The sequence below is a fragment of the Amphiura filiformis genome, chromosome 7 (genome assembly GCF_039555335.1).
Source record: "Amphiura filiformis chromosome 7, Afil_fr2py, whole genome shotgun sequence".
NCBI classification, from domain to species: Eukaryota; Metazoa; Echinodermata; class Ophiuroidea; order Amphilepidida; family Amphiuridae; genus Amphiura; species Amphiura filiformis.
The window spans coordinates 65,852,728-65,879,730 of NC_092634.1; the positions used below are offsets into that span (position 1 = coordinate 65,852,728).

The following is a 27,003-nucleotide window of genomic DNA, read 5'->3' on the forward strand; positions in this document are numbered from 1 at the left end:
AAAGCTTAAAGTGATCCCATGGAATTTGATAATATCTTTGTTTGCCTAAGTACCAATACATCCGAATAATGTTACATACTTCATTATATTCTTGTTCATCGATTGGTTAAAAGTGGATCACATGGCCAAGAATAGTTCTACCATCAGTACCCCCCAATCAGTAAATAGTACATCTAAGCTGTAACTAGTCTTTACAATGTCCCGGATGAGCCGTAAAAAGTACCTCCAAGCTGTAAATAGTACTTTTGGCAATGTCTTTTGTGTGCGAGCATCCAATACGATGCAACAGTTCACACGTGTGCAACTGCTATATATGCGATTTTGAGCTGCTGTAATTGGTTAGCCCAATTTTAGCCTGTTCGATTTTTTGAAGGGCAGAATATAGGCTGTGCTCAAATTGGTTGTGCTGTTCAGTCAAGAGTACAAATTTCAAATAATTTTCTTTTTAAATGAACAAAGAATACATTAATGAAGTAAATAAAACAAATATATACTGCCTTCATTCGAGGTTCTGGTTAAAACTAAGGTCTCTCCTTGAAATCAATTAATACTACTATCACTCGTCAAGATTAATAGGTAAATTTTCACGGGAAAATTTTCTGGACACGTGACCAATGGGTACCAATGTGAGTGTAACCTCAAGCCTGATCCCTGAACCCCGGCGGTGACCTCGCTATTCAAGTTTTTGTTATTTTGAATTGGAATAGTATTTTTGGCCGCAGTTTCGATAGAAATTTGTGCATTGCAAAATTATTAAAAATTATGCAATCTTAATTTCTTCACAATATCATTAAAACGTAATTTCAAAAATATTTATCTACAGAAACTCTTGTTATAACATTATTAACTTCCGACAAGTAACTTATTTTGTATCCAAGGAGAAATTCTTCCTATTCAAATACATTGGAAGACCATCCGCTGTGCTTGGGGTCACATTCCATAATGCTAATATGTCTGCGCCCATGGGTGTCACATGTCCAGAACATTTTCCTGTGAAAATTTTCCTATTAATCTTGACTGACTATTGATATAATTAATAGTACTATTTGGTCTCACCTCGGGCTCATACTTTGAACCAGATCCTCTCATGGCAGAATCTGGCCTTAGAGAACTACTATGGTCTGACAGTGGTGTAGCGTCATAAGGACACATGCCCCCCTCCCCCATCAATTTGAAAATTGAGAAAATCCCACAAAATAGGAAGTTGCTGAAAAATGGCTTGTTCCCCCAATCAGGCCCGATGCCCCCCCCCCCATCATGGTTTGTTCCCCCCATTAGGACAACTTGTTCTACACCACATATATGGTCTGACAACTACGCATGCCACTTGAGGCTCATGTCTTGGACCATAGCAGTTCTTTGTCTTTCTAGATTTCGATACAAAGGCGAATGGTCTAATCTTGTTGGGCTGTCTGCTGGTTGCCAATCATTTCTGGAGCTAGGATCTCATACATACGGTACTCATCTATCATATCTGTAAACAAGTGCTTTAGAATGTCTAACTTCCAGTAGTTCAATATACAGTGGAAACTCATTAACACGAAGTTGTGCGGAATTCAAATTTTACTTCTTGTTATCAGGAGTTCGTGTTATCCAGTTCTAATAACATGTGAAATGTATGCTTGGGAATGTAAAACATACTTCTTGTTATCAGGAACTTCATGTTACGAGGGTTCGTGTTAACGAGTTGCCACTGTACTCTGTTCAACAAACTAGTCCAAAGGATGACCTCAAGTTGCAAGATTATGAGTTTTTATACACAATGTAGTCAAAGGTCAGGTGCAATAATATTGGTTATATAAGAACTGTGTGTACTGATATGAGTCCCGGGGGAGGGGGACTGTGAGGCTGCAAATGATATTCCCTTGAAATATACAGTAGGCAACCTTCCAATCCATCATGCAGACTCACAATCACATCCCCTTCCAATCTGCTCTTAAATCGTCTACCATCACTCCCCTTGTCAAAGCTCATCTATTCCACATGTAGGCATTCCAGAGCGCTTGTTAGTCTCCATATAAACTGTGCATACAATGGATATTCCCTTGATATATGCAGTAGACAATCTTCCAATCCACCATGCAGACTCACAATCACATCCCCTCCCAACCATCACTCCCCCAACATCAAAACTCATCTATTCCACATGTAAACATTCCAGAGCGCTTGTTAGTCTCCATATAAACTGTGCATACAATGGATATTCCCTTGATATATGCAGTAGACAATCTTCCAATCCATCATGCAGACTCACAATCATACCCCCTTCCAATCTGCTCTTGAGTCCTCCACCATCACTCCCCTTGTCAAAGACCACATCCTCAAAGATACTGCATAGATAGAATGTATTCTCGTACAATACACAGTCAAGATCCTGCTTGCCTTCTTGGGTTCTTCGTAGCATGGATGAGATCCTCTTCAGATGGTTCAAGATCATATGAAGGATGGTAGGTTGGAGTTGATCTCTGCGACCAAGTGTGGTTACAAGTGAACATATTGTCTGTTGATAACCATTCTGTAATTGGAAGTGAAAAGACAAGACAAAATGATTCATGGTGAGTGTTACAGGCAGTGTTCGAAATAAGTACTTAAATCTATTGTCCTCTTGTCCAAAAATCACTGGGGACAACCATATTGAGCTATGTACTTATCCCCTGGACAATCACTATATTTTACCTCCAAAAGTATGACACATTATGGGGACAACCAAAATGTATTGAGGACAAGCAGAATTTATGCTTTAGTTATCCTCGGGATAACCTCCAGATTTTCCTTATTTCGGACACTGGTTACAGGTAGGCCTGGGGGGAACATCATCAATTGTTTGTTGAGTGATAGCCCTTTACTTCCGCTTTACATTACCGATGCCTTAAACAAAGTGTGCATTTTTACTCCACAATTTGAATTCCCCCTGTAGTTTTTTATCTGTCATAGGGTGACCACATTTAAACATGTTGTCATATAGCCAGAGGCAGTACAGGACCCACATGACTCAATTAGAACATGTATTTCAGCTTATTTCTTAGGAAGTGATTTTTAGTCCTGTTAAGAGAGGCATTCATTTCCAAGTAGAATGGCATTTAAAAGTAATATAAGTTAAATACTTACATTATTCAGTCCACCGTGTTCAACAAGTGATGTCAGTAGTTTAACCGCAAATCTCTCGCAAGCATCTAATAAAGACTGACTATCTCCAACATCCTTAACATCAAACAATCCCACAATGCCTTTAACCGCCTCTTTTAACACCTTCCCATGATTCCATTCACTGTGACAATTGTCAACAGTAAAGATCTCCACATGGTGGATTGCAGTCAGTGCAGTACTGAATACTGTTTCATTGATGTCTTTCCTGTGGCATTCCGGGATTGATTTGAGTTGCGATATACTGTGTAGAAATAAGGCATTGTTTTTCAAAGTTGTGTCATGATGGTGTGTGTTCTGATTGTCATCGGATGAACAAGGTGGTGTTGGGAAAACCAAGTCAGTTCCATTGCAGGATGCTGGGTGTTCTGTTTCCTGGGATTCACCTTCAGTGCCTAAGAAATTTAAAAAAAAAACAATAAAAAAAAAGAAATAAAAAAAACCCAGAGGATATTGTTTAATGTTTCATGCTTGCAGGCTCCACAGTCACCCACCTTTTCATAGTATTTTTGTGGGGCCTGAGAGTACATCAGACACACCAAATTGCATTCTGAATATGAGGAATGTCCTCCTGATGATTTGCGATACTACAATTTTATGGCAATTTTTTGACATTGTTGACATTACATTCCTCAAAGGAAACCTATCAATTTAATAATTACATACTTAAATGTGTATGTGGGCCTATCTGCATGGGAGGTAAAGCCAACCATCATTTGAAACATATTCAAACATTGACCTTTCGTACTGAAGATTTGCGTGGTGAAGTTGCCAAAAAGACCTAAATATTTTAATCTTATGGGAAACTTCATGTAAAAAATCTTATGACCCTCAAAATGACCCCAGAAATATGACGCCATAGGATTAAATAGGGGTCAGAAATTAAACATGCTTCGATTTCATCAAATTATCCACTGGGATCACAAAATATCAACTTTGTGCGTGTACGACCTGTGGTTGCGGAGTTATGTGGCAAAAAGGTTAAAGATCAGTTTTTGAAATCACACAATTTTAAAAGTTGCTCTGATTTTCACGAAACTTGTGTGTTGTTTGTCTAGCTTTGGACAGTGGGAAAAAGATGTCAGCTAATTGTGCTGGCTAATGTGTTCATCAAGAGATTGACGCCCATGGCCCCTATTATTGTTGAGGCCTGTATGATCAAAAGTAGACAACTCACCATGATGATTCCAATCAAAATCTTCAATAACATTGATCTCAATTCCTGCATCCTGTAGTCTTGATAGAACCAATTCTTGTCTCGTCTTGAGCAGTTCATCCTCAAGTTTCCTCACCCTACCTCGCCAACTATTCTCCTTCTGTCTAAGTTTTCTTGCGAGATTTTCTGTGTATTCCCTGGCTGACATATGGGATGGTTTGTTTCTTATGATGGCTGTTGCAACCGCTATTTTCAGTCTTTTTATAAAGGCTGCATTCATTTCTGATGAGCTATTTTCCAATACCGGTCCTGAGGAGGATTCCTGCATCATTATCAAGTACCTGAGAAATCAAAATCAAATCAAATTTGTAGGAGGGTGGTAATTTCAGTTTACTAAAGGCCCATTCAGTGGATTGCTCATACGGACGATTGTAATGATCATTAAAATTCAGATTTTGGCATCTTTCTTATTTGTGATGATGTGCTAACATAGCCGGCTAGTCAGTGGTAAAAGCTAAAAGCCATGCATTGAAGCCCCCCCCCCCCCAAGAAAGACATTTTACATGAATCTGTAATTTCTGTAGAGATTAGCTATACGTATTTGAATGGGGCTGCAACTTTTGCTGATTTTTAAAGCCATAATGTGCGATTTGCTCCACAGCAACGCCCTCAAAAAATTTTTAATTTCTACTTTTTGCACCATTGTAATGGCCATTGGTGTATATAAATGCTCTGTGAAAGACTAAGCTTGAGTTGAAGTGCTGTAATTACAGTAAAATTTATAATAATTTATAATAAAACCGGGTATCCCCGGTTATTTTGAACACTGCCATCAGCTGCGTGTAGCTCCACCAATATTTATTTATTTATTACGGTATAAAAATCCAGAAATACAGTCAGAAAACTGAGACATCTGGTTAACAATGCATACGGTACATCAAAAAACACAGAAATATAAAAAACACATTTTGACAAACAACAAATCAAGAATTTCATTCACAACTGCTGGAATTGTTGATTTTTGGTAGCGAGCTCTCTTGCATCTAGGCGGGTCAAGTTGTTGAGCATTCCTGAGGTTTTTACCGTGTCTTTTACTTTTTGGAGCAAGGAGCATCCTGTTGTGACGCTCTGATTTCAAAATGCTCTGGCCAAAACCTCTAAGGAGATGTTCCCGCCTTCAACAAGAGAACAGAGCTCAAGCGTCTTCAGAGCCTCTGAATACGAGCTGACTGGTTACCGAGTATTATCCCTTACGAAAATGCAGGCAAAAAAAAATGTGTGCCGAAGCGTGCTGCACGCTTAAATAAGTGTGCAAAAGTGTGCAGAAGCGAGCAAGAGCGTGTTCATGTGCGAACTAGCCATGTGCGTGCAGGCAATGCACGCAAGTATCAATTGCACACATATTTGCACACATAATAAACTGTGCGCTGCACGCAACTTGCACATTTTTCCCTGCACGCATTTTTTAAGTGTGCAGTGCACGCATTTGCACACCTAATATTCTCTGCACACAAACTTGAAGCGTGCAGCGCACGCATTGACCGCTTGCACGCATAATTGCAGGAAGCAGCAGTGCAGTATGGGATATCAGAGGTCACCAACTGCCAAGGATCAGAGAAGTGCTAGCTCCTCAGAAGCTCCCAATAACTTTGAAAATTTATAAGTTTGAAGTGTATTTTAGGGTTTTCATCATTGTCTTGTTGATGTTGAGCATATCAAGAATTGTCTCTGCAAGAAAAATCGAATTGCGTAAGTTTCAAAAGTGTTTTTTTGCGATTCTTTTCCCCCAGGAAACCATAGTCTATGAGGTTAGTGTTGAATTCAGCAGACATGCATGAAGTATATAAATACCTGTATATTATCATCAGATCCTGCACGCGTGCAGCTCCTGCAAGCGGCAAGCTCCTGCATGCGTGCAGCTCCTGCACGCGTGTAGCTCCTGCATGCTATAAGCGTGCAGACTGTGCATGCGTGTTTTGGAAAAAAACATGCATGCAGGAGCTGCACGCTTGCAGCTTCTGCACGCGTGCATGCAGCTCCTGCAAGCGTGCAGCTTCTGCACGCGTGCATGCAGCTCCTGCAAGCGTGCAGCTCCTGCATGCATGCAGCCCTGCATGCGTGCAGACCGTGCACGGTGCATGCATGTGCATGCGTGTTTTTCCCAAAACACGCATGCGCACACTCATATGCACATGTGCGACATGTGTGCGCATTCATGCTGCACGCTTGCAAAAAAAGCGTGCCATTTTCGTAAGGGATACGGCAGGCGCGCTTTTGGATATTAGTTCCATCTGGTCAGCTTGGTGTTTAGTGATACTACTGTGCCACAGAGGACTGGCATATTCTAATACCGGACGCACATACATTTGGTAGACCGCTTGGTCAGATCTCTAGCAGAAGCTCTGAATCGCTTAAGAACATTTTATATAGAGCATACATGTACATTCTCTTTGAAGCCTATCATTTCACCAACTTGGATATCATGATAAATAATACGATTGGCGAGATTATACATGCATTGTAGTCGCTGTACATTGACCTGACGCATAAACTGTGTGTATATTGCTATTCATTTAAATACGTCTTGTTTGAATCCCATCAGCTGCGTGAACTTAAACTTCCGATAATCATGATAATTATAATCGACGAACTAAATACATGCATTGGTAGGTGCTGGAATGAAATACCAATTTTCTTCGTTTTAGGCTCGAAATTAAAAGGGGCCAATGCGATCAGCAGCTATCGATCAGTGACTAGCATTTAAATAGGAATCTATTTTTATGCAAATCACACATTATTGCTTTAATGATGGCAAATTATGTCTTGCATACACGAAAATAATCGGTTGTATTGGAATGTACATTTATGAACGTTATGATTTCGTTAGATATCTTTTTTTGTGCACATTTTATGTACGTTGTACGGTACCTTACGTTTATAATTAAAACGTTTTTGTGCAAACCATGATTCAGTAATTATGAAACCTACTCAGTGGCTCCTGAACCGGGGGGAGGGGGGCCTGGGGGCCCAGCCCCCTTAATAATTTTGGTGCCCCTGAGGCTGAGCCCCCCAATAATCTGAGGTAAAATTCTTAATTTTATTTTAAAATTCATAAATTTAGGATCAGATTCATAATTTTAAGGTAAAATTCATAATTTTAGGGTACATATTTTAAAATGTAAGGTACCGTACGTACCGTATTCATTCCAATAAGTGCCCAGGCCGCTTAACTTTGAAGTCATTTTGGGTGGGCGCTTATTTTTTACCTTGTTTACCTAATTTTTTTGTAAGGGGCTTTTATTAGAGACAAATTTACGTACCGGTATGTTATAAAAGGGTCCTGAGACGTTCTAGTTTTCTGATGCAGGAAATGTATTGCAAGTTTACGCAGGACTTGTTACTTGTAGTCCTGCAGCTATTTCACTGTATCGACATCTATCTGTCACTTCAACATTAATGGTACCCTGGCCTTTAGCAAATTGAAAATACCCTGGGTGGGCCCTTATTGGGGCATGCGCAGGGGTAGCGCTAGGTTGCTTTTTGGGGTCCTGGACCCACCAAAATAGAGTTCGGACCCCTGTTTTTAAATTTTCTGCAAGTTCAGGGGTCCCTGCAGACCCCCAGCTTTTCAATCTAGCGCTATTGCAGACATACTATTTATGCTGCATTTGTGCAACTCGACTCACCAAGCTCTACTCCGGACCCCCTATTTTTTAATTTTCTGCAACTTCGGGGGTCCCTGCGGACACTGGAATGTTTAGTTCTAGCGCTACCCCCTAAGCATGGGCGCTTATTGGAACGAATACGGTACGTACAATTCATGTAAAATGTATGCATTTCAAAAGCTTCTGTGCTGCGTGCGGGAGGCGATACCCCCCGAACCCACCCCCTTCAGCGTTTTGCGCTGAAGAGCAGGCCAAAAATGTTGGGCCCGCCAAAAAAATCTTCAGGCGCCTCTGCTGCTCTGCTACTGTGAGTGTTACACTGCAAATGTTTTTAAAATATCTATAGGCCTATCTAAAACGTTTCACAAAAAGGAAACTAAACTAAAACCAATTTAATGTTTTGTGTTTACTGGGTATAATCAACCAAAGCCTGGCATCACAGGGGCTCGAACTAGCAACCCAACCCTCCGATTACGAGGTAAACCGTCTCGTACCGTTGCAACACCGTCATGACCATCCCCAATATGACACAAACTGACAGAGAAGCCTATATTAATAGTACCTACCGTAACATGCTAACTAAGCTGACTTGCTGAGCCTGAGGCATGTTCAAGCATGCAAGGCCTTCTTCATTACAAGGTGGCCTGTATGCTTTTTGTACGATGACCCCATAAAATGTTCATAATCCCTGATAATAGCTGGCACGCGACACCCGACGAAATAATTGCTTTACCACACAAGAATTTTGGAGTCGAATTTAAGTCAAGAAATTCGACTCCAAACACCCCGAGGTCAGATTTATTTTTAGCCGACCGTTAGCTCTATGGCCTTGTGGCCGTCTCCTCCATTCAGTTTACACTGTGTACTGTAGCATAGGGCTGTACTGTACATGTTCAGCACTTGTCCACACACACACACACCCTTTCGTATTTGCTGTCTCACACAGCTCAGTTCCTTGCATTTCGTTGTTTTATATTTTCACATTTTTAACTGATTTTAATTACACCATATTCCTTATATTTTATAATGTGAAGACAGTAATAATATTTTATGTATATTATTGCAATGAACAGAAAAAATTATTCAGATTAAAGCATGTTTTAATTTTTTTAAAGCAAAGTGTGAATATTTTTTCACAGAAAGATTGGCATTTAGGCCTACTAGGCAATTTTATTTTAAGAAATAATAAGGCCGAGTAAAAAAATACATGTTTCTCGTCCGCTCCCTCCTCCTTTATTGAAGATTTTTCAAATTTTTTTATTTTTTTAACTTTCAATTATAACTTGTTGAAAAAGATGTTTCATAAGTTGAAACTTATTTTCCAGCCTTGTAAATGCAAAATACATCATTGGGGTCACTAGAGGGGCCACAACCACATCGCCTGGCTAATAATTACCTGGTACAGCAGGGATACTAAAATAAATACCCAGGATCGATACACGTGAATTTGCTATGCACGAGTTTGATATGAGAAGAAAATCTTTGGATACCGGTGTAGAAAATGATGAATATCTCCCGTAAATGATTTCGTATAAAGAAACCAGATGTGGTTCCTTGCACATGAATATATATTTTGAACAGATGTGATAGTCGATATGTATAATGACCATGCGTGGCGGTGGATTCAATCTACCATGGCGATTTCTGCCATGAAGATATCGGGGCGATGACACTGTGGGGCCTACCTCTCAAAACAATAAAATAAAAATGGCCTCCTCCTTTTACTCAGATATCAATCTGTATGTCGAATACCCAAAATGTTAATCAGCGATATGGGTAGGCCTACTAGGCCTATTATAGCCCTACTTATGCAATGTGTGGCGATTCTTCATCATAACGTCACCTGCGAGACCCCAGTAGATAAAGTAGTCAAGTTACATTTTGACGAAATTATGTTATTGGCAGATTATAAGTCACTAGGGTCAAACATTTTTTTGTTGAAAATTTGGGTCGATTTGACCCCCTACAAGTAGGGGTCACTTAAGGGGTCAAATTGGGTCAAAATTTAAAAATGGTCCAATTTGTTTAGCAGTTATAGGGTCGAGGTCAATCAAAGGTCAAACGAGGTCAAATTTTCAACAACATCCGATTTGCATAAATGATACACAAAATTGTTCTTCTCGATATGGGCATTTTAAAAATGTATACTTTTAACTATTATTAACTTTCAATTTTGTTAAAAATGCAATTGTTTAAATCTGAACCATGGATTTTAGTGGAAAAAGTAGTCAAGTACAAAATACTGATTATTGATTATAAAAAAAATCAATAAATGACAAATCGTTGATTGATAGCTACATTAAAGGAGTGTTTCGTGATCCTAGCATCCTCTTTTTATTACATTGTTCAGTACTTAACCACGAAAAAAGCCTATTCCCAAAATTTCAGTTGATTCCGATTTTGCGTTTGCGAGTTATGCATGATTATGTGTATTACACTGCTCCATAGACAATGCGTTGTAATTTCGTTCTGGTGCACCAGAACGAAATTCAAATTTCACGATATCTTTGCAAAGCGAATTAATCTGCAAGAAATATTTTGTACATAAACATTATGTAGCCAGAGGTTTCCAGTGATATAAAAATCTCAACTTTTTTTGAGAAAAGTGGGGGATGAGGCTGTGGATCACGAAATGCCCCTTTAAGTACAATATCCATATCAATTCATTACAGCAAGTTTTATACAAAAATATCTCAGTTTGAGGTCAATAGAAACAATTCATAACTTTAAACCCACTTTTCTCGAAACTGTTATTTTGGCACTTAACTACTTTATCCACTAAGGTCTTCACTGTTACAAATACGATGCCACCATGAATAGCAAATGGAGCCTCACGGGTTTCCAAGAGTGTGTTTTTCCAGTATTTAATCTCCCTATGGGTAATATTGGTAGGCCTACATGGTCAGCTAAATATACTCTCTGTCGTACGTCGAAGTTTCATTTAATTTCTTAACTGGTGTTTAAATAAAGAATATATGGCAAAGCAAAGTGTGAATATTTTTTCACAGAAAGATTGGCATTTAGGCCTACTTGGCAATTTTATTTTAAGAAATAATAAGGCCGAGTAAAAAAAATACATGTTTCTCGTCCGCTCCCTCCTCCTTTTTGAAGATTTTTCAATTTTTTTATTTTGTAAACTTTCAATTATAACTTGTTGAAAAAGATGTTTCATAAGTTGAAACTTATTTTACAGCTTTGTAAATGCAAAATACATCATTGGGGTCACTAGAGGGGCCCACAGCGACATCGTCTGGCTAATAATTACCTGGTACAGCAGGGATACTAAAATAAATACCCAGGATCGATACACGTGAATTTGCTATGCACGAGTTTGATATGAGAAGAAAATCTTTGGATACCGGTGTAGAAAATGATGAATATCTCCCGTAAATGATTTCGTATAAAGAAGCCAGATGTGGTTCCTTGCACATGAATATATATTTTGAACAGATGTGATAGTCGATATGTATAATGACCATGCGTGGCGGTGGATTCAATCTACCATGGCGATTTCTGCCATGAAGATATCGAGGCGATGACACTGTGGGGCCTACCTCTCAAAACAATAAAATAAAAATGGCCTCCTCCTTTTACTCAGATATCAATCTGTATGTCGAATAGCCAAAAATTTAATCAGTGATATGGGTAGGCCTACTAGGCCTATTATAGGCCTACTTGCGCAATGTGTGGCGATTCTTCATCATAACGTCACCTGCGAGACCCCAGTAGATAAAGTAGTCAAGTGCCATTTTGACGAAATTATGTTATTGGCAGATTATAAGTCACTAGGGTCAAACATTTTTTTTTGAAAATTTTGGTCGATTTGACCCCCTACAAGTAGGGGTCACTTGAGGGGTCAAATTGGGTCAAAACTTAAAAATAGTCCGATTTGTTTAGCAGTTATAGGGTCGAGGTCAATCAAAGGTCAAACGAAGTCAAATTGTCAACAACATCCGATTTGCATAAATGATACACAAAATTGTTCTTCTCGATATGGGCATTTTAAAAATGTATACTTTTAACTATTATTAACTTTCAATTTTGTGAAAAATGCAATTGTTTAAATCTGAACCATGGTTTTAGTGGAAAAAGTAGTCAAGTACAAAATACTGATTATTGATTATAAAAATCAATAAATGACAAATCGTTGATTGATAGCTACATTAAGTACAATTCATTACAGCAAGTTTTATACAAAAATATCTCAGTTTGAGGTCAATAGAAACAATTCATAACTTTAAACCCACTTTTCTCGAAACTGTTATTTTGGCACTTAACTACTTTATCCACTAAGGTCTTCACTGTTACAAATACGATGCCACCATGAATAGCAAACAGACCTCACGGGTTTCCAAGAGTGTGTTTTTCCAGTATTTAATCTCCCTATGGGTAATATTGGTAGGCCTACATGGTCAGCTAAATATACTCTCTGTAAACGTCGAAGTTTCATTTAATTTCTTAACTGGTGTTTAAATAAAGAATATCTGGATTCCAAATAAAAGATAAAACTGACCAAGCACGTTGCTTAATATCTCAATATATAAAGAAAAAAAAAATGTTTGATTGGCGGAACATAAAAAAAAAAAAATAGGTAGGTCGGGCCTAATTTTAGGGTCGGTCGGGGGGTTACGCCAGTCAAACTATTTTTGGCCTTACTGACAAGCAAGGAACCTGTATGAAAGAAATTAATAATATAATATTCTATTAAAAAGTAAGCAGAATTTCAACACAAGCGCAGCGGCATTAGGATGGCCTCATTTCCATATAGAATTATTATATCAGAATAACCAATTTTATTGACCCGTCATCGACACATTGGAATTTCTTGGTCTTTATAAAGACCATTCAAAAACGGGTGAAACAGATAGATATTCCTTTTTATTTAATACTTTTGCAAGCAGATCAATATGAGACAATTTTTTATCATAGAAATTTTGCCCCCCCCCCCCCCCCATGGAGTTGAAATTTTGACATTTGACCTTTCCCCTATAACTCAAAAAATGTACATCGGAGATATGTCGAACTATAGTTTTTCTGAATCCATTTGACGAGAGCAATACATTGGTATGGTTTTCAGGAGGATTTGATCAAATTTGACCGGGAGCCACTCACATAAACTGTACGCATGCGTGAACAAAAAACAAGGAATATGGGGTGGGTTTTTTTTAGGCAATGCAAGTTACGCTAGTGTCGCATTTAGGGTCTAAAAAACACTGATTATCAAGAAAAAGGGTAGTTTTCTGAAACTGATCAACTTGTTTAGGGTACCGTTTCACATTTTTAGTAAATTACGAGTCCAAAAAGGGTACAACCTTATGTGCTAACATTTTCAAGTATACCACGCAACACATGCGCTGCTCTTACAAAAATGTGCTACCCTTGTCCAATATACCAAGCTATGCATGTGCTGCCCATTAATAATCTTTTTTACACACTTGACCTATATACCATTATGCATGTGCTGCCCATCAACCATTTTTGCTACAATTGCCAATATTATAGCACACTATCGTGTGCTACCCTTAAAAAAATCTGTGCTACCCTTGAAATTTTTGTGGTAACCTTTTCCAATATAGCACGCTACATGTACGTGTGCTACCCTTGTCCATATATGGTCATTTTCACGGTAAAGGGTGTAACTTTGGATTTTTAACATTTTAAACCGTAGTGTTCTAATAAAAGCCACAGAATTCCATGATTTTTGGCCACATAAGTCATCTAGTTAGCAGCTACCTTGGGTAGCATAATCAGCTTTGGGAGTTACTGCGTTCAGTTTTAGCAGGCTTAAATGTACTTAATATTGCCATTTTGAAAAACTATAAAAAACAGTAACATTTTTGTAAAACCCTGTGTTTTCTTCAGTTAGTTCATGGATAATTTTTCTTATCCTGAAAGTACAGTCATATGTTCAGTAAACACTGCCACATTAGATTTAATTGTGAACGGCCCTGTATTTTTGAGAACCGGACTTCAATATTTGTCGTTTCGGAGGCTTCATTTTCCGTTAATAATTGTTAACAAACTTTGTGGGTGTAGCTTTGGTTCATAATTCTTGGTTATTTCTTCACTTCTTCTTGATTCATAACAGTTGTTATCTTAACTTGAAATGGGTAACAAAAATTAGCCGATTTGCAAGCTTTTAAAATTTTTATAAAATCTTGACTTCAAATAGCCGTTTTTCCGTTAACTTTTTTGAAGCCTCCGAAACAAACTGTTCAGCAAGCTTGTGCAAATATAAATAAAAGAGCTCATCCAATCTAATTATCAAAATGTAGCAAAGTAGATCCTCAAGTCACATGTTTTTAAATCGTGGAGATATATATCACCGTTTGAAAATGGGACCCAATACAAACTTTCCGTTAACAATTGAAGCCTCCGAAACAAATGAAGCCTCCGAAACAACAATAAACTTAATTATCATCTATGCATATCTAAATTGGTGTGTTTCATACTGATATCTGCATTGTAATTATTACTTGATATGTGCAAAATGTCATAAATTAAAAAAAAAATTGACATTATGGTTAATGTTTGAAAAATATACTGATACCTTAAAAAGCCTGTTTCGGAGGCTTCACATGCAAAAAACACCATACTTAACAAATGGGTGAAAAAATTAATGTGTGATAAATCTACAATATCTGCCGCATAGAATCATTGATTCAATACACACAAGAAAATAACAGCTTAGATGATCCCAACACTGTTGTTTTCAAAAAAACTACTTCTGCAATGTTTAACAATTGTTAACATGAAGACTAAAAAACAAAAAAAATGACTTGCTGTGATAATTTAATTTTGTCACAACTGAAATTCAATACTTAGAAGCAAAGCATGAAAATTAGTAATTGTGATATTTTTACCTATTTTTTTATGTCAACTTGTAGTAGTTAGCTAAATATTTTGCTTTTATGATCACCTGTGTTGTTAACTGAAGCCTCCGAAACACAAATCGCTTGAATTGCCAATTCTAAAAATAACTCCAATTTCTGTGAAACTTGGCTGGGAGGTTCCTTTCATCAAGTAGTATTTGTACATGAAGTTAGACATTCAAATTATTTTAGGTATCCAGTTAAAACTTAAAAAATATGTTTAAGGTTTGGAAATTTCCATTGTAAATGACACTTGATGTTAAAATTTTCAAAACTGCAATTACAAACATAGCAAAACATGGTATAAAATTTAACTTATATCTGTTGACTTACTTTGGAATGGAATTTCACATGTATTCCAGCTTTCATGTCAAAATTTTCTGAGGTTATGTAAAATACATTTTTTCTTAGATTTTTACTAAAATGTTATGCAAATGTCAATTTTTTTATTAGTAATCAAAAGGTTTAAGCCTTGAAACATTATTTTACTGGAATTTAAGTTGTTTCTATGCATGATTTCAGTAAACAGAAACATATTTAAGTGGTTTGAAATTTTGACCCTAAAAATCAAAAGTTACACCCTTTACCGTGAAAATGACCATATACCATACTTTACATGTGCTGCCCTTAAACAATTTGTGCTACCCTTGTCACATGCTATACATTTGCTACCATACAAAATTGGGCTGCCCTTTCAAAATTGTGCTACCCTTTTCCAATATACCACACAATACATGTGCTGCCCTTTCAAGAATTGTGCTACCCTTTTCCAATATACCACACAATACATGTGCTGCCCTTTCAAAATTGTGCTAACCTTTTCCTATATACCACACAATACATGTGCTGCCCTTTCAAAAATTGTGCTACCCTTTTCCAATATACCACACAATACATGTGCTGCCCTTTCAAAAATTGTGCTACCCTTTTCCTATATCACACAATACATGTGCTGCCCTTTCAAAATGTGTGCTACCCTTTTCATATATACCACACAATACATGTGCTGCCCTTTCAAAATTTGTTCTACCCTTTCCTATATACCACACAATACATGTGCTGCCCTTTCAAAAATTGTGCTACCCTTTTCCAATATACCACACAATACATGTGCTGCCCTTTCAAAATTGTGCTACCCTTTTCCAATATACCACACAATACATGTGCTGCCATTTCAAAATTTGTGCTACCCTTTTCCTATATGCCACACAATACATGTGCTGCCGTTTCAAAATTTGTGCTACCCTTTTCCTATATGCCACACAATACATGTGCTGCCCTTTCAAAATTTGTGCTACCCTTTTCCTATATGCCACACAATACATGTGCTGCCCTTTCAAAATTTGTGCTACCCTTTTCCTATATACCACACAATACATGTGCTGCCCTTTCAAAAATTGTGCTACCCTTTTCCAATATACCACACAATACATGTGCTGCCCTTTCAAAAATTGTGCTACCCTTTTCCAATATACCACACAATACATGTGCTGCCCTTTCAAAAACTGTGCTACCCTTTTCCAATATATCACACAATACATGTGCTGCCCTATCAAAAATTGTGCTACCCTTTTCCAATATACCACACAATACATGTGCTGCCCTTTCAAAAATTGTGCTACCCTTTTCCAATATACCACACAATACATGTGCTGCCCTTTCAAAAATTGTGCTAACCTTTTCCTATATACCACACAATACATGTGCTGCCCTATCAAAAATTGTGCTAACCTTTTCCAATATACCACACAATACAAAAATTGTGCTAACCTTTTCCAATATACCACACAATACATGTGCTGCCCTTTCAAAAATTGTGCTACCCTTTTCCTATATACCACACAATACATGTGCTGCCCTTTCAAAATGTGTGCTACCCTTTTCATATATATACCACACAATACATATGCTGCCCTTTCAAAATTTGTTCTACCCTTTCCTATATACCACACAATACATGTGCTGCCCTTTCAAAAATTGTGCTACCCTTTTCCAATATACCACACAATACATGTGCTGCCCTTTCAAAATTTGTGCTATCCTTTTCCAATATACCACACAATACATGTGCTGCCCTTTCAAAATTTGTGCTACCCTTTTCCTATATGCCACACAATACATGTGCTGCCCTTTCAAAATTTGTGCTACCCTTTTCCTATATGCCACACAATACATGTGCTGCCCTTTCAAAATTTGTGCTACCCTTTTCCTATATGCCACACAATACATGTGCTGCCCTTTCAAAATTGTGCTACCCTTTTCCTATATGCCACACAATACATGTGCTGCCCTTTCAAAATTTGTGCTACCCTTTTCCTATATACCACACAATACATGTGCTGCCCTTTCAAAAATTGTGCTACCCTTTTCCAATATACCACACAATACATGTGCTGCCCTTTCAAAAATTGTGCTACCCTTTTCCAATATACCACACAATACACGTGCTGCCCTTTCAAAAACTGTGCTACCCTTTTCCAATATACCACACAATACATGTGCTGCCCTTTCAAAAACTGTGCTACCCTTTTCCAATATATCACACAATACATGTGCTGCCCTATCTGCCCTATCAAAACTTGTGCTACCCTTTTCCAATATACCACACAATACATGTGCTGCCCTTTCAAAATTTGTGCTACCCTTTTCATATATGCCACACAATACATGTGCTGCCCTTTCAAAATTTGTGCTACCCTTTTCCTATATACCACACAATACATGTGCTGCCCTTTCAAAATTTGTGCTACCCTTTTCCTATATGCCACACAATACATGTGCTGCCCTTTCAAAATTTGTGCTACCCTTTTCCTATATGCCACACAATACATGTGCTGCCCTTTCAAAATTTGTGCTACCCTTTTCCTATATACCACACAATACATGTGCTTCCCTTTCAAAAATTGTGCTACCCTTTTCCAATATACCACACAATACATGTGCTGCCCTTTCAAAAATTGTGCTACCCTTTTCCAATATACCACACAATACATGTGCTGCCCTTTCAAAACTGTGCTACCCTTTTCCAATATATCACACAATACATGTGCTGCCCTTTCAAAAATTGTGCTACCCTTTTCCTATATACCACACAACACATGTGCTGCCCTAATGTGCTAACCTTTTCCAATATACCACACAATACATGTGCTGCCCATTCAAAAATTGTGCTACCCTTTTCCAATATATCACACAATACATGTGCTGCCAATTCAAAAATTGTGCTACCCTTTTCCAATATACCACACAATACATGTGCTGCCCTTTCAAAATTTGTGCTACCCTTTTCCAATATACCACACAATACATGTGCTGCCCTTTCAAAATTGTGCTACCCTTTTCCAATATACCAAACAATACATGTGCTGCCCTTTCAAAATTGTGCTACCCTTTTCCAATATACCACACAATACATGTGCTGCCCTTTCAAAATTTGTGCTACCTTTTCCTATAAAATTGTGCTACTCTTTTCCTATATACCACACAATACATGTGCTGCCCTTTAAAATGTGCTGACCTTTTCCAATATACCACACAATGCATGTGCTGCCCTTTCAAAAATTGTACTACCCTTTTCCAATATACCACACAAAACATGTGCTGCCCTTTCAAAAATTGTGCTACCATTTTCCGATATATCATTTCATTTCATTTCATTTCATATTAATTTAGTCTTATCAACAACAACAATTGACATTTTAAAAGGCACATATAGAAAATACTTTTAAGTATTTTCTATATGTGCCTTTAAAATACATTTAAAAATACATTTTTTAAAAACAGAATAAGAATATAAACTAGAAGGCTATATATTTGTACACAAATACGGCTATACCCACATGTACCCAAACTTACAGTCCTTATTTGCTGAGGACTTAAAATAAAGAAATTGTAAAAAGTCGCCCAATTGGGCAGAAAATGTGTAAAAAGTGAAAGTCCAAGTCACAAGCTTTAATTGAATGTAGGTTGCACTATCGTAGCACTTAAAATAAAGAAATTGTAAAAAGTCCCTTTTCCAGAGGGAGTATGTAAATTAGATGGAACAGCCATTTCAGAGGAGTATGTAAATTAAACGGAACAGCCTTTTTGGGGACATTTCAGAGGAGTATGTAAATTAAATGGAACAGCCATTTCAGAGGGAGTATGTAAATTATACGGAACAGCCTTTTGGGGGCCATTTCAGAGGGAGTATGTAAATTAAATGGAACAGCCAATGGGTATGTAATTAACTGGAACAGCCTTAACGCTTCACACGCTGGTATTTCCGATTATGATAATACTGATCTGTCTGTTTAGTCCCACGTGTGTGGGGTGGATGGGTGTGTGGGTGTTAGTAACAATATACTTCTCAGGTGCTATCTGTGTACATATTCTGATATGAGCGCGGAAGCTGCTTTCTTTGATGAGAAACGGCCGGCCCTTTGTTTTAACATTTGGGGCCCTGGGGCCCAATATATGACTTATGGGGCTCATGTAAATATGTTAAAGTATGATTCTCAAGTGCTATCAGTCGACTCGAGCTCGGCACTGTAGCTGCTTTATTTACTGAGTAACGGCCGGCCCTATGTTTTAGCGTTTGGGGCCCTGGGGCCCATATTATGTGACATATGGGGATTATATATACATATGACAATATAATACTAAAGACCTATCTGTGTACCAAATCTGAACCATGTAGCTGCTTTATTTACTGAGTAATGGCTGGCCCTATGTTTTAGCATTTGGGGCCCTGGGGCCCATATTATGTGGTATATGGGGCTCATATGTACATATAACAATGTAATTCTCAGGTGCAATCTGTGTACAAACTCTGAGCCCTAAAGCTGCTTTAATTGATGAGAAACGGCCCGGCCCTTTGTTTTTAACATGTGGGGCCCTGGGGCCCATATTTTTTACGTATGAGGCTCATGTACATAATGTTGAAGTATAATTCTCAAGTGCTATCAGTGTTCACAAGCTGGGACTTCTAGCTGCTTTATTTACTGAGTAACTTGGCCGACCATATGTTTTAGCGTTTGGGGCCTTGGGGCCCATATTATGTGGTATGGGGTTATACATACATTTGACAATATAATACTAAAGACCTACCTGTGTACCAAATCTGAACTCTGTAGCTACTTTATTTGCTGAGAAACGGCCGGCCCTTTGTTTTAACATTTTGGCCCCTGGGGCCCCTAGCCTTGTAAATCTGGGGCCAAAGCGGGCAAAAGGCACATCTACAACTTAGGGCCCATACATATGCCATGTATGAGCCCTAGTGATCTTGTACTTTTAGAGCTAGGCTTGTCAATCTGTTGCACCATATTGTAACATTTGGGCCCCTGGGGCCCATAATATATAACATATGGGGCTCTTGTATATTTGTAAATATAGAGTGCCCCTAGGGCTATCAGTGTACCAACTCAGGGCCCTGAGGCTGCTTCATTTGATGAGAAACGGCGTGCTTTGTATTTTTCACATTTAGGCCCCTGGGGCCTGTGACCTTTGACCTCTGGGGCCAAAATGGGCAAAAGGCACTTCTACGGGGTAGGGCCCATAAGTGTACCACATATGGGCCCCAGGGCCTTTGTAGTTTTAGCGCTAGCCTTGACAGAATGATGTGTTTGATGGAGAAGGAGAAGAAAAACTAGATGGCACAGTTGTGTTTGACCAAACACGAATATCTATGCCTGTGTTTCCCACCCTAACCCCCTTAACCCACCATGACACTCTTAATCCATCATGACACCCCATATTCTAAAAGGGCTATCAGTATACCAACGAAAAAAATTGAAAAAAAAAAATAAATTAAAAATCAAATAATACCCCTTTATTTGCATTTGCTGTGTAAACGCTTGAGGCGCTCCTCCTTAAATAATGCAACAAACATGTTCCATACAAAAAAAAAACAAAAAAAATATCAAAAAATCTGAATACCCCTTTAATCCCAAAACGGAGTGTCCCTTTAATGGCTGTTCCATCACCCTAACACCCACTGACACCCCATATTCTAAAAGGGCTATCAGTATACCAACAAAAAAAATTAAAATTAATTAATTAATTAAAAATCAAATAATAGCCCTTTAATTGCATTTGCTGTGTAAACGCTTGAGGGCGCTCCTCCTTAAATAATGCAACAAACACGTTCCATACAAAAAAAATTAAAAAATAAAAAATCAAAAAAATTTGAATACCCCTTTAATCCCAAAACGGAGTGTCCCTTTAATGGCTGTTCCATCACCCTAACACCCACTGGCACCCCATATTCTAAAAGGGCTATCAGTATACCAAAAAAAAAAAATTAAAATTAATTAATTAATTAAAAATCAAATAGTAGCCCTTTAATTGCATTTGCTGTAAACGCTTGAGGCGCTCCTCCTTAAATAATGCAACAAACATGTTCCATACAAAAAAAATCAAAAAAAAAATCAAAAATCTGAATACCCTTTAATCCCAAAACGGAGTGTCCTTTAATGGCTGTTCCATCACCCTATACTGAAAACCTATCTGTGTTCCAAATCTGAGCCCTGTAGCTACTTTATTTGCTGAGAAACGGCCGGCCCTTTGTTTTAACATTTGGGCCTCTGGGCCCCTAGCCTTAAAAATCTGGGGCCATAATTGGTAAAATGCATATCTACAAGTTTGGGCCCATACGTGTGCCACATATGAGCCCTAGTGCCCTTGTAGTTTCACAGCTAACCTTGTCAAACTGTTGCCCCTTTTTTAACATTTGGGGCCCTGGGGCCCATAATATATGACATATGGGGCTCATGTATACATGTAAATATAGAGTACCGCTGGGGTTATCAGTGCAGCAACTCATGGCCCTGAGGTTGCTTTATTTGATGAGAAACGGCATGCTTTGTATTTTTACATTTGGGCCCCTGGGGCCCGTGACCTTGACCTATGGGCCCAAAATGGGCAAAAGGCACATCTATGGGGTAGGGCCATTAAGTGTGCCAAATATGAGCCCTGGGGCCCTTGTAGTTTTGGAGATAGCCCTGTTAATATGAAGCGTAAGAAGGAGAAGGAGAAGGAGAAGAACTAGATGGCACTGTTGTGTTTGAGCAAACACGAATATATATGCCTGTGATTCCAACCCTAACCCCCCTGACCTTGACATTACCTTGACCATTTTGGCACTCGATGGTGATCCCATCCACCAAGTTTGATGACAATCCAACAATCTATACTAGGATGACCTTGACATGACCTTGACCTTTTTCAGCACTAAGGGATAATCCCATCCACCAAGTTTGGTGGCAATCTAACCTACTATACTCGGATGACCTTGACATGACCTTGACCATTTTCAGCATTCGATGGTGATCCCATCCACCAAGTTTTATGGCAATCCAACAATCTATCCTCGGATGACCTTGACATGACCTTGACCATTTTTGGTATTCGATGGTGACCCCATGCACCGTGTTTGGTGGCAATCCAACAATCTATACTCGGATGACCTTGACATGACCTTGACCATTATTGGCACTCGATGGTGATCTCATCCATCAAGTTTGATGATAATCCAACAAACTATACTTGGATGACCTTGGGGGCCCGCGACCTTCGACTTTTGGGGACAAAAGGGGCAAAAGGCACATCTATGGGGCAGGGCCATTATGTGTGCCAACTATGAGCCCGAGGGCCCCTGTAGTTTTGGAGATAGCCCTGTCAATATGAAGCGTGAGGAGGAAAAGGAGAAGAAGGAGAAGACGGAGAAGACTAAAGAGCATAAGGAGAATATATATGCCCTGTTACACAGGCATATATAAGAAGGACTAGATGGCACAGTTGTGTTTGACCAAACACGAATATCTATGCCTGTGTTTCCCACCCTAGCCCCCTCAACCCACCATAACACTCTTAATCCATCATGACACCCCATATTCTAAAAAGAGCTATCAGTATACCAACGAAAAAAATTTAAAAAAATTAATTAATTAAAAATCAAATAATACCCCTTTAATTGCATTTGCTGTGTAAACGCTTGAGGGCGCTCCTCCTTAAATAATGCAACAAACATGTTCCATACAAAAAAAATTCAAAAAAAAAAAATCAAAAAATCTGAATACCCCTTTAATCCCAAAACGGAGTGTCCCTTTAATGGCTGTTCCATCACCCTAACACCCCTTAACCTACCATGACACCCCATATTCTATAAGGGCTATCAATATACCAACGAAAAAAATTAAAATAAATTAATTAATTAAAAATCAAATAATACCCTTTAATTGCATTTGCTGTGTAAATGCTTGAGGCGCTCCTCCTTAAATAATGTAACAAACATGTTCCATACAAAAAAAAAAAAAATCAAAAATCTGAATACCCCTTTAATCCCAAAACGGAGTGTCCCTTTAATGGCTGTTCCATCACCCTAACACTCCCTCACCCCTTAACCTACCATGACACCCCATATTCTAAAAGGGCTATCAATATACTAACGAAAAAATCAAAATAAATTCATTAAAAATCAAATAATACCCCTTTAATTGCATTTGCCGTTGTAAAGCGCTTGAGGCGCTCCTCCTTAAATAATGCAAGAAACATGTTCCATACAAAAAAAAAAAAAAAATCTGAATACCCCTTTAATCCCAAAACGGAGTGTCCCTTTAATGGCTGTTCCATCACCCTAACACCCCTCACCTCTTAACCTACCATGACACCCCATATTCTAAAAGGGCTATCAATATACCAACGAAACAAATTTAAAAAAATTAATTAATTAAAAATCAAATAATACCCCTTTAATTGCATTTGCTGTGTAAACGCTTGAGGGCGCTCCTCCTTAAATAATGCAACAAACATGTTCCATACAAAACAAAATCAAATGAAAAAAAAATCTGAATACCCCTTTAATCCCAAAACGGAGTGTCCCTTTAAGGGCTGTTCCATTTAATTTACATACTCCCTTGGGAATAGCTTGATAACAATACCTATATACATAAGAATTAATTGGACACATGCTAATCAGCTATTGTCATACCCTGATTTAATTATCCTTGGCAATAGCACAATGAGCACAAGGCTAACATCCTATCTATACCGTTTACGTAGAGATGGTGACATTCCTAGATACATTTAGACATTTGGGGCCCTGGGGCCCATAGTAAATGACCTATGGAGCTCATGCATATTAGTGAATGTCTTATGCCTAAGGGCTATCAGTGTACAAACTCAGGGCCCTGAGGCTGCTTTAATTGAAGAGAAACTGCATGTTTTGTATTTTAACATTTGGGCCCCTGGGGCCCGTGACCTTTGACCTATGTGGCCAAAATGGGCAAAAGGCACATCTATGGGGTAGGGCCATTAAGTGTGCCAAATATGAGCCATGGGGCCCTTGTAGTTTTGGAGATAGCCCTGTTAATATGAAGGGTGAGAAGGAGGAGAAGGAGAAGGAGAAGGAGAAGAAGGAAAAGGAGAAGACTAAAGAGCATAAGCAGAATATCTATGCCCTGTTGCACAGGCATAGATAACTAGATGGCACTGTTGTGTTTGATCAAACACGAATATCTATGCCTGTGATTCCCACCCTAACCCCCTGCCCCACCCACCCACCACAACACTCTTAACTCACCCTGACACCATGTAATATGTTTAATGCCAAAACGGCTATCAGTATACCAACCTAGAGTATTGTAGCTGCTTTATTTGCTGAGTAACGGCCGGCCCTATGTTTTAGCATTTGGGGCCCTGGGGCTCATGTTGTGTGACACACGGGGCTCATATATACATATAACAATTGATATAATGATAAAGATCTATTATTGTACCAAATCTGAGCCCTGTAGCGACTTTATTTGCTGATAAACGGACGGCCCTTTGTTTTAACATTTGGGCCTCTGGGCCCATAGCCTTAAAATTATGGGGCCAAAATTGGCAAAATGCATATCTACAAGTTTTGGCCCATACATGTGCCACACATGAGCCCTAGTGCCCTTGTAGTTTTACAGCTATCCTTGTCAATCTGTTGCCCCTTATGTTGACATTTAGGGCCCTGGGGCCCATAATATATGACATATGGGGCTCATGTATACCTGTAAATATAGAGTACCCCTGGGGCTATCAGTGCACCAACTCAAGGCCCTGAGGCTACTTTATTTATTGAGAAACTGTGTGCTTTGTATTTTTACATTTGGGCCCCTGGGGCCATGACCTTTGACCTATGGGGCCAAAATGGGCAAAAGGCACATCTACGGGGTAAGGCCATTATGTGTGCCAAATATGAGTCCCTGAGCCCTTGTAGTTTCGGAGATAGCCCTGTCAATATAAAGCGTGAGGAGGAGGAAAAGGAGAAGAAGGAAACGGAGAAGACTAAAGAGCATAAGCAGAATATCTATGCCCTGTTGCACAGGCATAGATAAAAGGAGAAGACTAAAGAGCATAAGCAGAATATCTATGCCCTGTTGCACAGGCATAGATAAGGAGAAGAAACCACAGGATAACAATATACCCGTCCATGCTTCGCATGCGGGTATAACAGCACATATTTATAGAGAGCACGTTGATAAGACCAAGGATAGCCCAAAAAGCCATGGAGGCTTATTTCCATTGGGGTCCTTTAAAAGGGGACAACATCAATGACAAAAGAAGGAAACAAACGAAACAGTCAAGTACTAGAACTACCCCCTTCTTGTGATCTTGCTTTTGTAGCAAGATGAGCCTTTACTTCTTTTTTGAAGTTGGCATAGCCATTGATGGATTTAATATTGCAGGAGACAGTTCCAGGCCTTGACTGTAGTGTATTGGAAGGTGGTACTACCAATTTGCCCATGAAACTTTGGAACAACAAAATTGAGGTGGCTATCCCTGGTATTATACCGGTGTCTTTCAGTTACTTTTATAAAATGGTCACTCAGATAATCTGGAGACATGTTATTAAAAATTTTAAAAGCATGGTTAAGCTTCAATTGTTTAACTCTATCAACAGTATTTAAAAACTCAAGCCTATCAAGTTCAGTTTGGCCAACATGTGTCCGTGAGTCCAGGCCAAGAATGAACCTAACAATTCTATTTTGCATAACTTGAAGTTTATTTTGGAGTTTTTTAGAAAGACCAGAGAACCAAGAAGAACAAGAATAATCAAAATAGCACTGAATCAAAGCAGACACTAAAGTTTTGCGAGTTTTTTGATCAAGAAACTGAGCTTGTCAAAAATAAAAATTGAGTCTTGCACCAGCCTTTTTAGAACCATATTAGCAATTGATTCACCTGATAAGTACTGATCTAATGTGATACCCAAATATTTAACAGATTGGGTAGATTGGATAGGTTCATTATTGCACATGACATTAAAATCACATTGTTTCTTCAATTTCCTGTGTGAACCAAACAGAATGGCCTCGGTCTTACCCAAGTGAAGAGACAGCTTATTGTCAATAAGCCACTGTTGACAAGACTCCAATTCCTTGCTGAGCTTGGAAGAAATTTCCTTTGGATCTTTGCCGTCAATAAGCAATGCACTATCGTCTGCATAAAGCATACGCTTACAGTCAACACTAATCGGCATGTCGTTGACGTAGCAGAGAAATAAAAGTGGCCCCAGGACACTGCCTTGGGGCACACCGCATGTAATTGCCATAGGTTTGGAGTTGGATTTATTAACACAGACTATCTGCTGTCTCTCACTTAGGTAAGACCTAAACCAATCTACTGATTCAATCCCCATTGCACGGAGCTTATTGCACAAAATATCGTGGTTGACCGTGTCAAAGGCTTTCTGTAGGTCCAACATCACCATACCAGTGTAATTGCCTTGAGAAATCTGTGTACGCACATGATCAGTGAGGTGAATAAGGCAAGTGTCGGTAGAGTAAGTACCTCTAAAACCAGATTGATGGGAATAAAGAAGATGATGGTCAGTTAAATACTGGTAAAGTTGATTGTGCACAGACTTCTCAAGAATCTTTGAGATTACACTTAGTATATGCTGATGGGCCTATAGTTACCAACCATTGATCTACTACCTTTTTTAAATAGTGGGGTGACACGTGCACACTTCAATTCAACAGGAACTGAATTGGTTAAAATAGACAAATTAATAATAGAAGTAATAGGATCTTTCAGGACAGAAGCCCCATCCCTTAGAAATTTAGCAGGAATGTTGTCCAATCCAGTACTTTTATTAGGATGTAATTTGCACAATTCAGAAAAGACAAAATCAGTGGTAACAGGAGAGAGTTTA

The 27,003-nt window shown here is 38.6% G+C and overlaps 1 protein-coding gene across 1 annotated transcript in view; it reads right to left on the reverse strand.

The window, feature by feature from the left end:
* Positions 1–1,275: 1,275 nt before the first annotated feature.
* The window catches only part of LOC140158016 (meiosis-specific protein MEI4-like), a 33,910-nt gene continuing 8,182 nt past the window's right edge, over positions 1,276–27,003 (reverse strand). The window contains exons 2-4 of the mRNA XM_072181265.1: positions 4,322–4,641; positions 3,109–3,539; positions 1,276–2,515 (exon numbers count right to left, since the gene is read on the reverse strand). Of these exons, the coding sequence (XP_072037366.1) occupies positions 2,138–2,515; positions 3,109–3,539; positions 4,322–4,631 (1,119 nt within the window). The 5' untranslated portion in view covers positions 4,632–4,641 and the 3' untranslated portion in view covers positions 1,276–2,137. The remainder of the gene's footprint in view (positions 2,516–3,108; positions 3,540–4,321; positions 4,642–27,003) is intronic.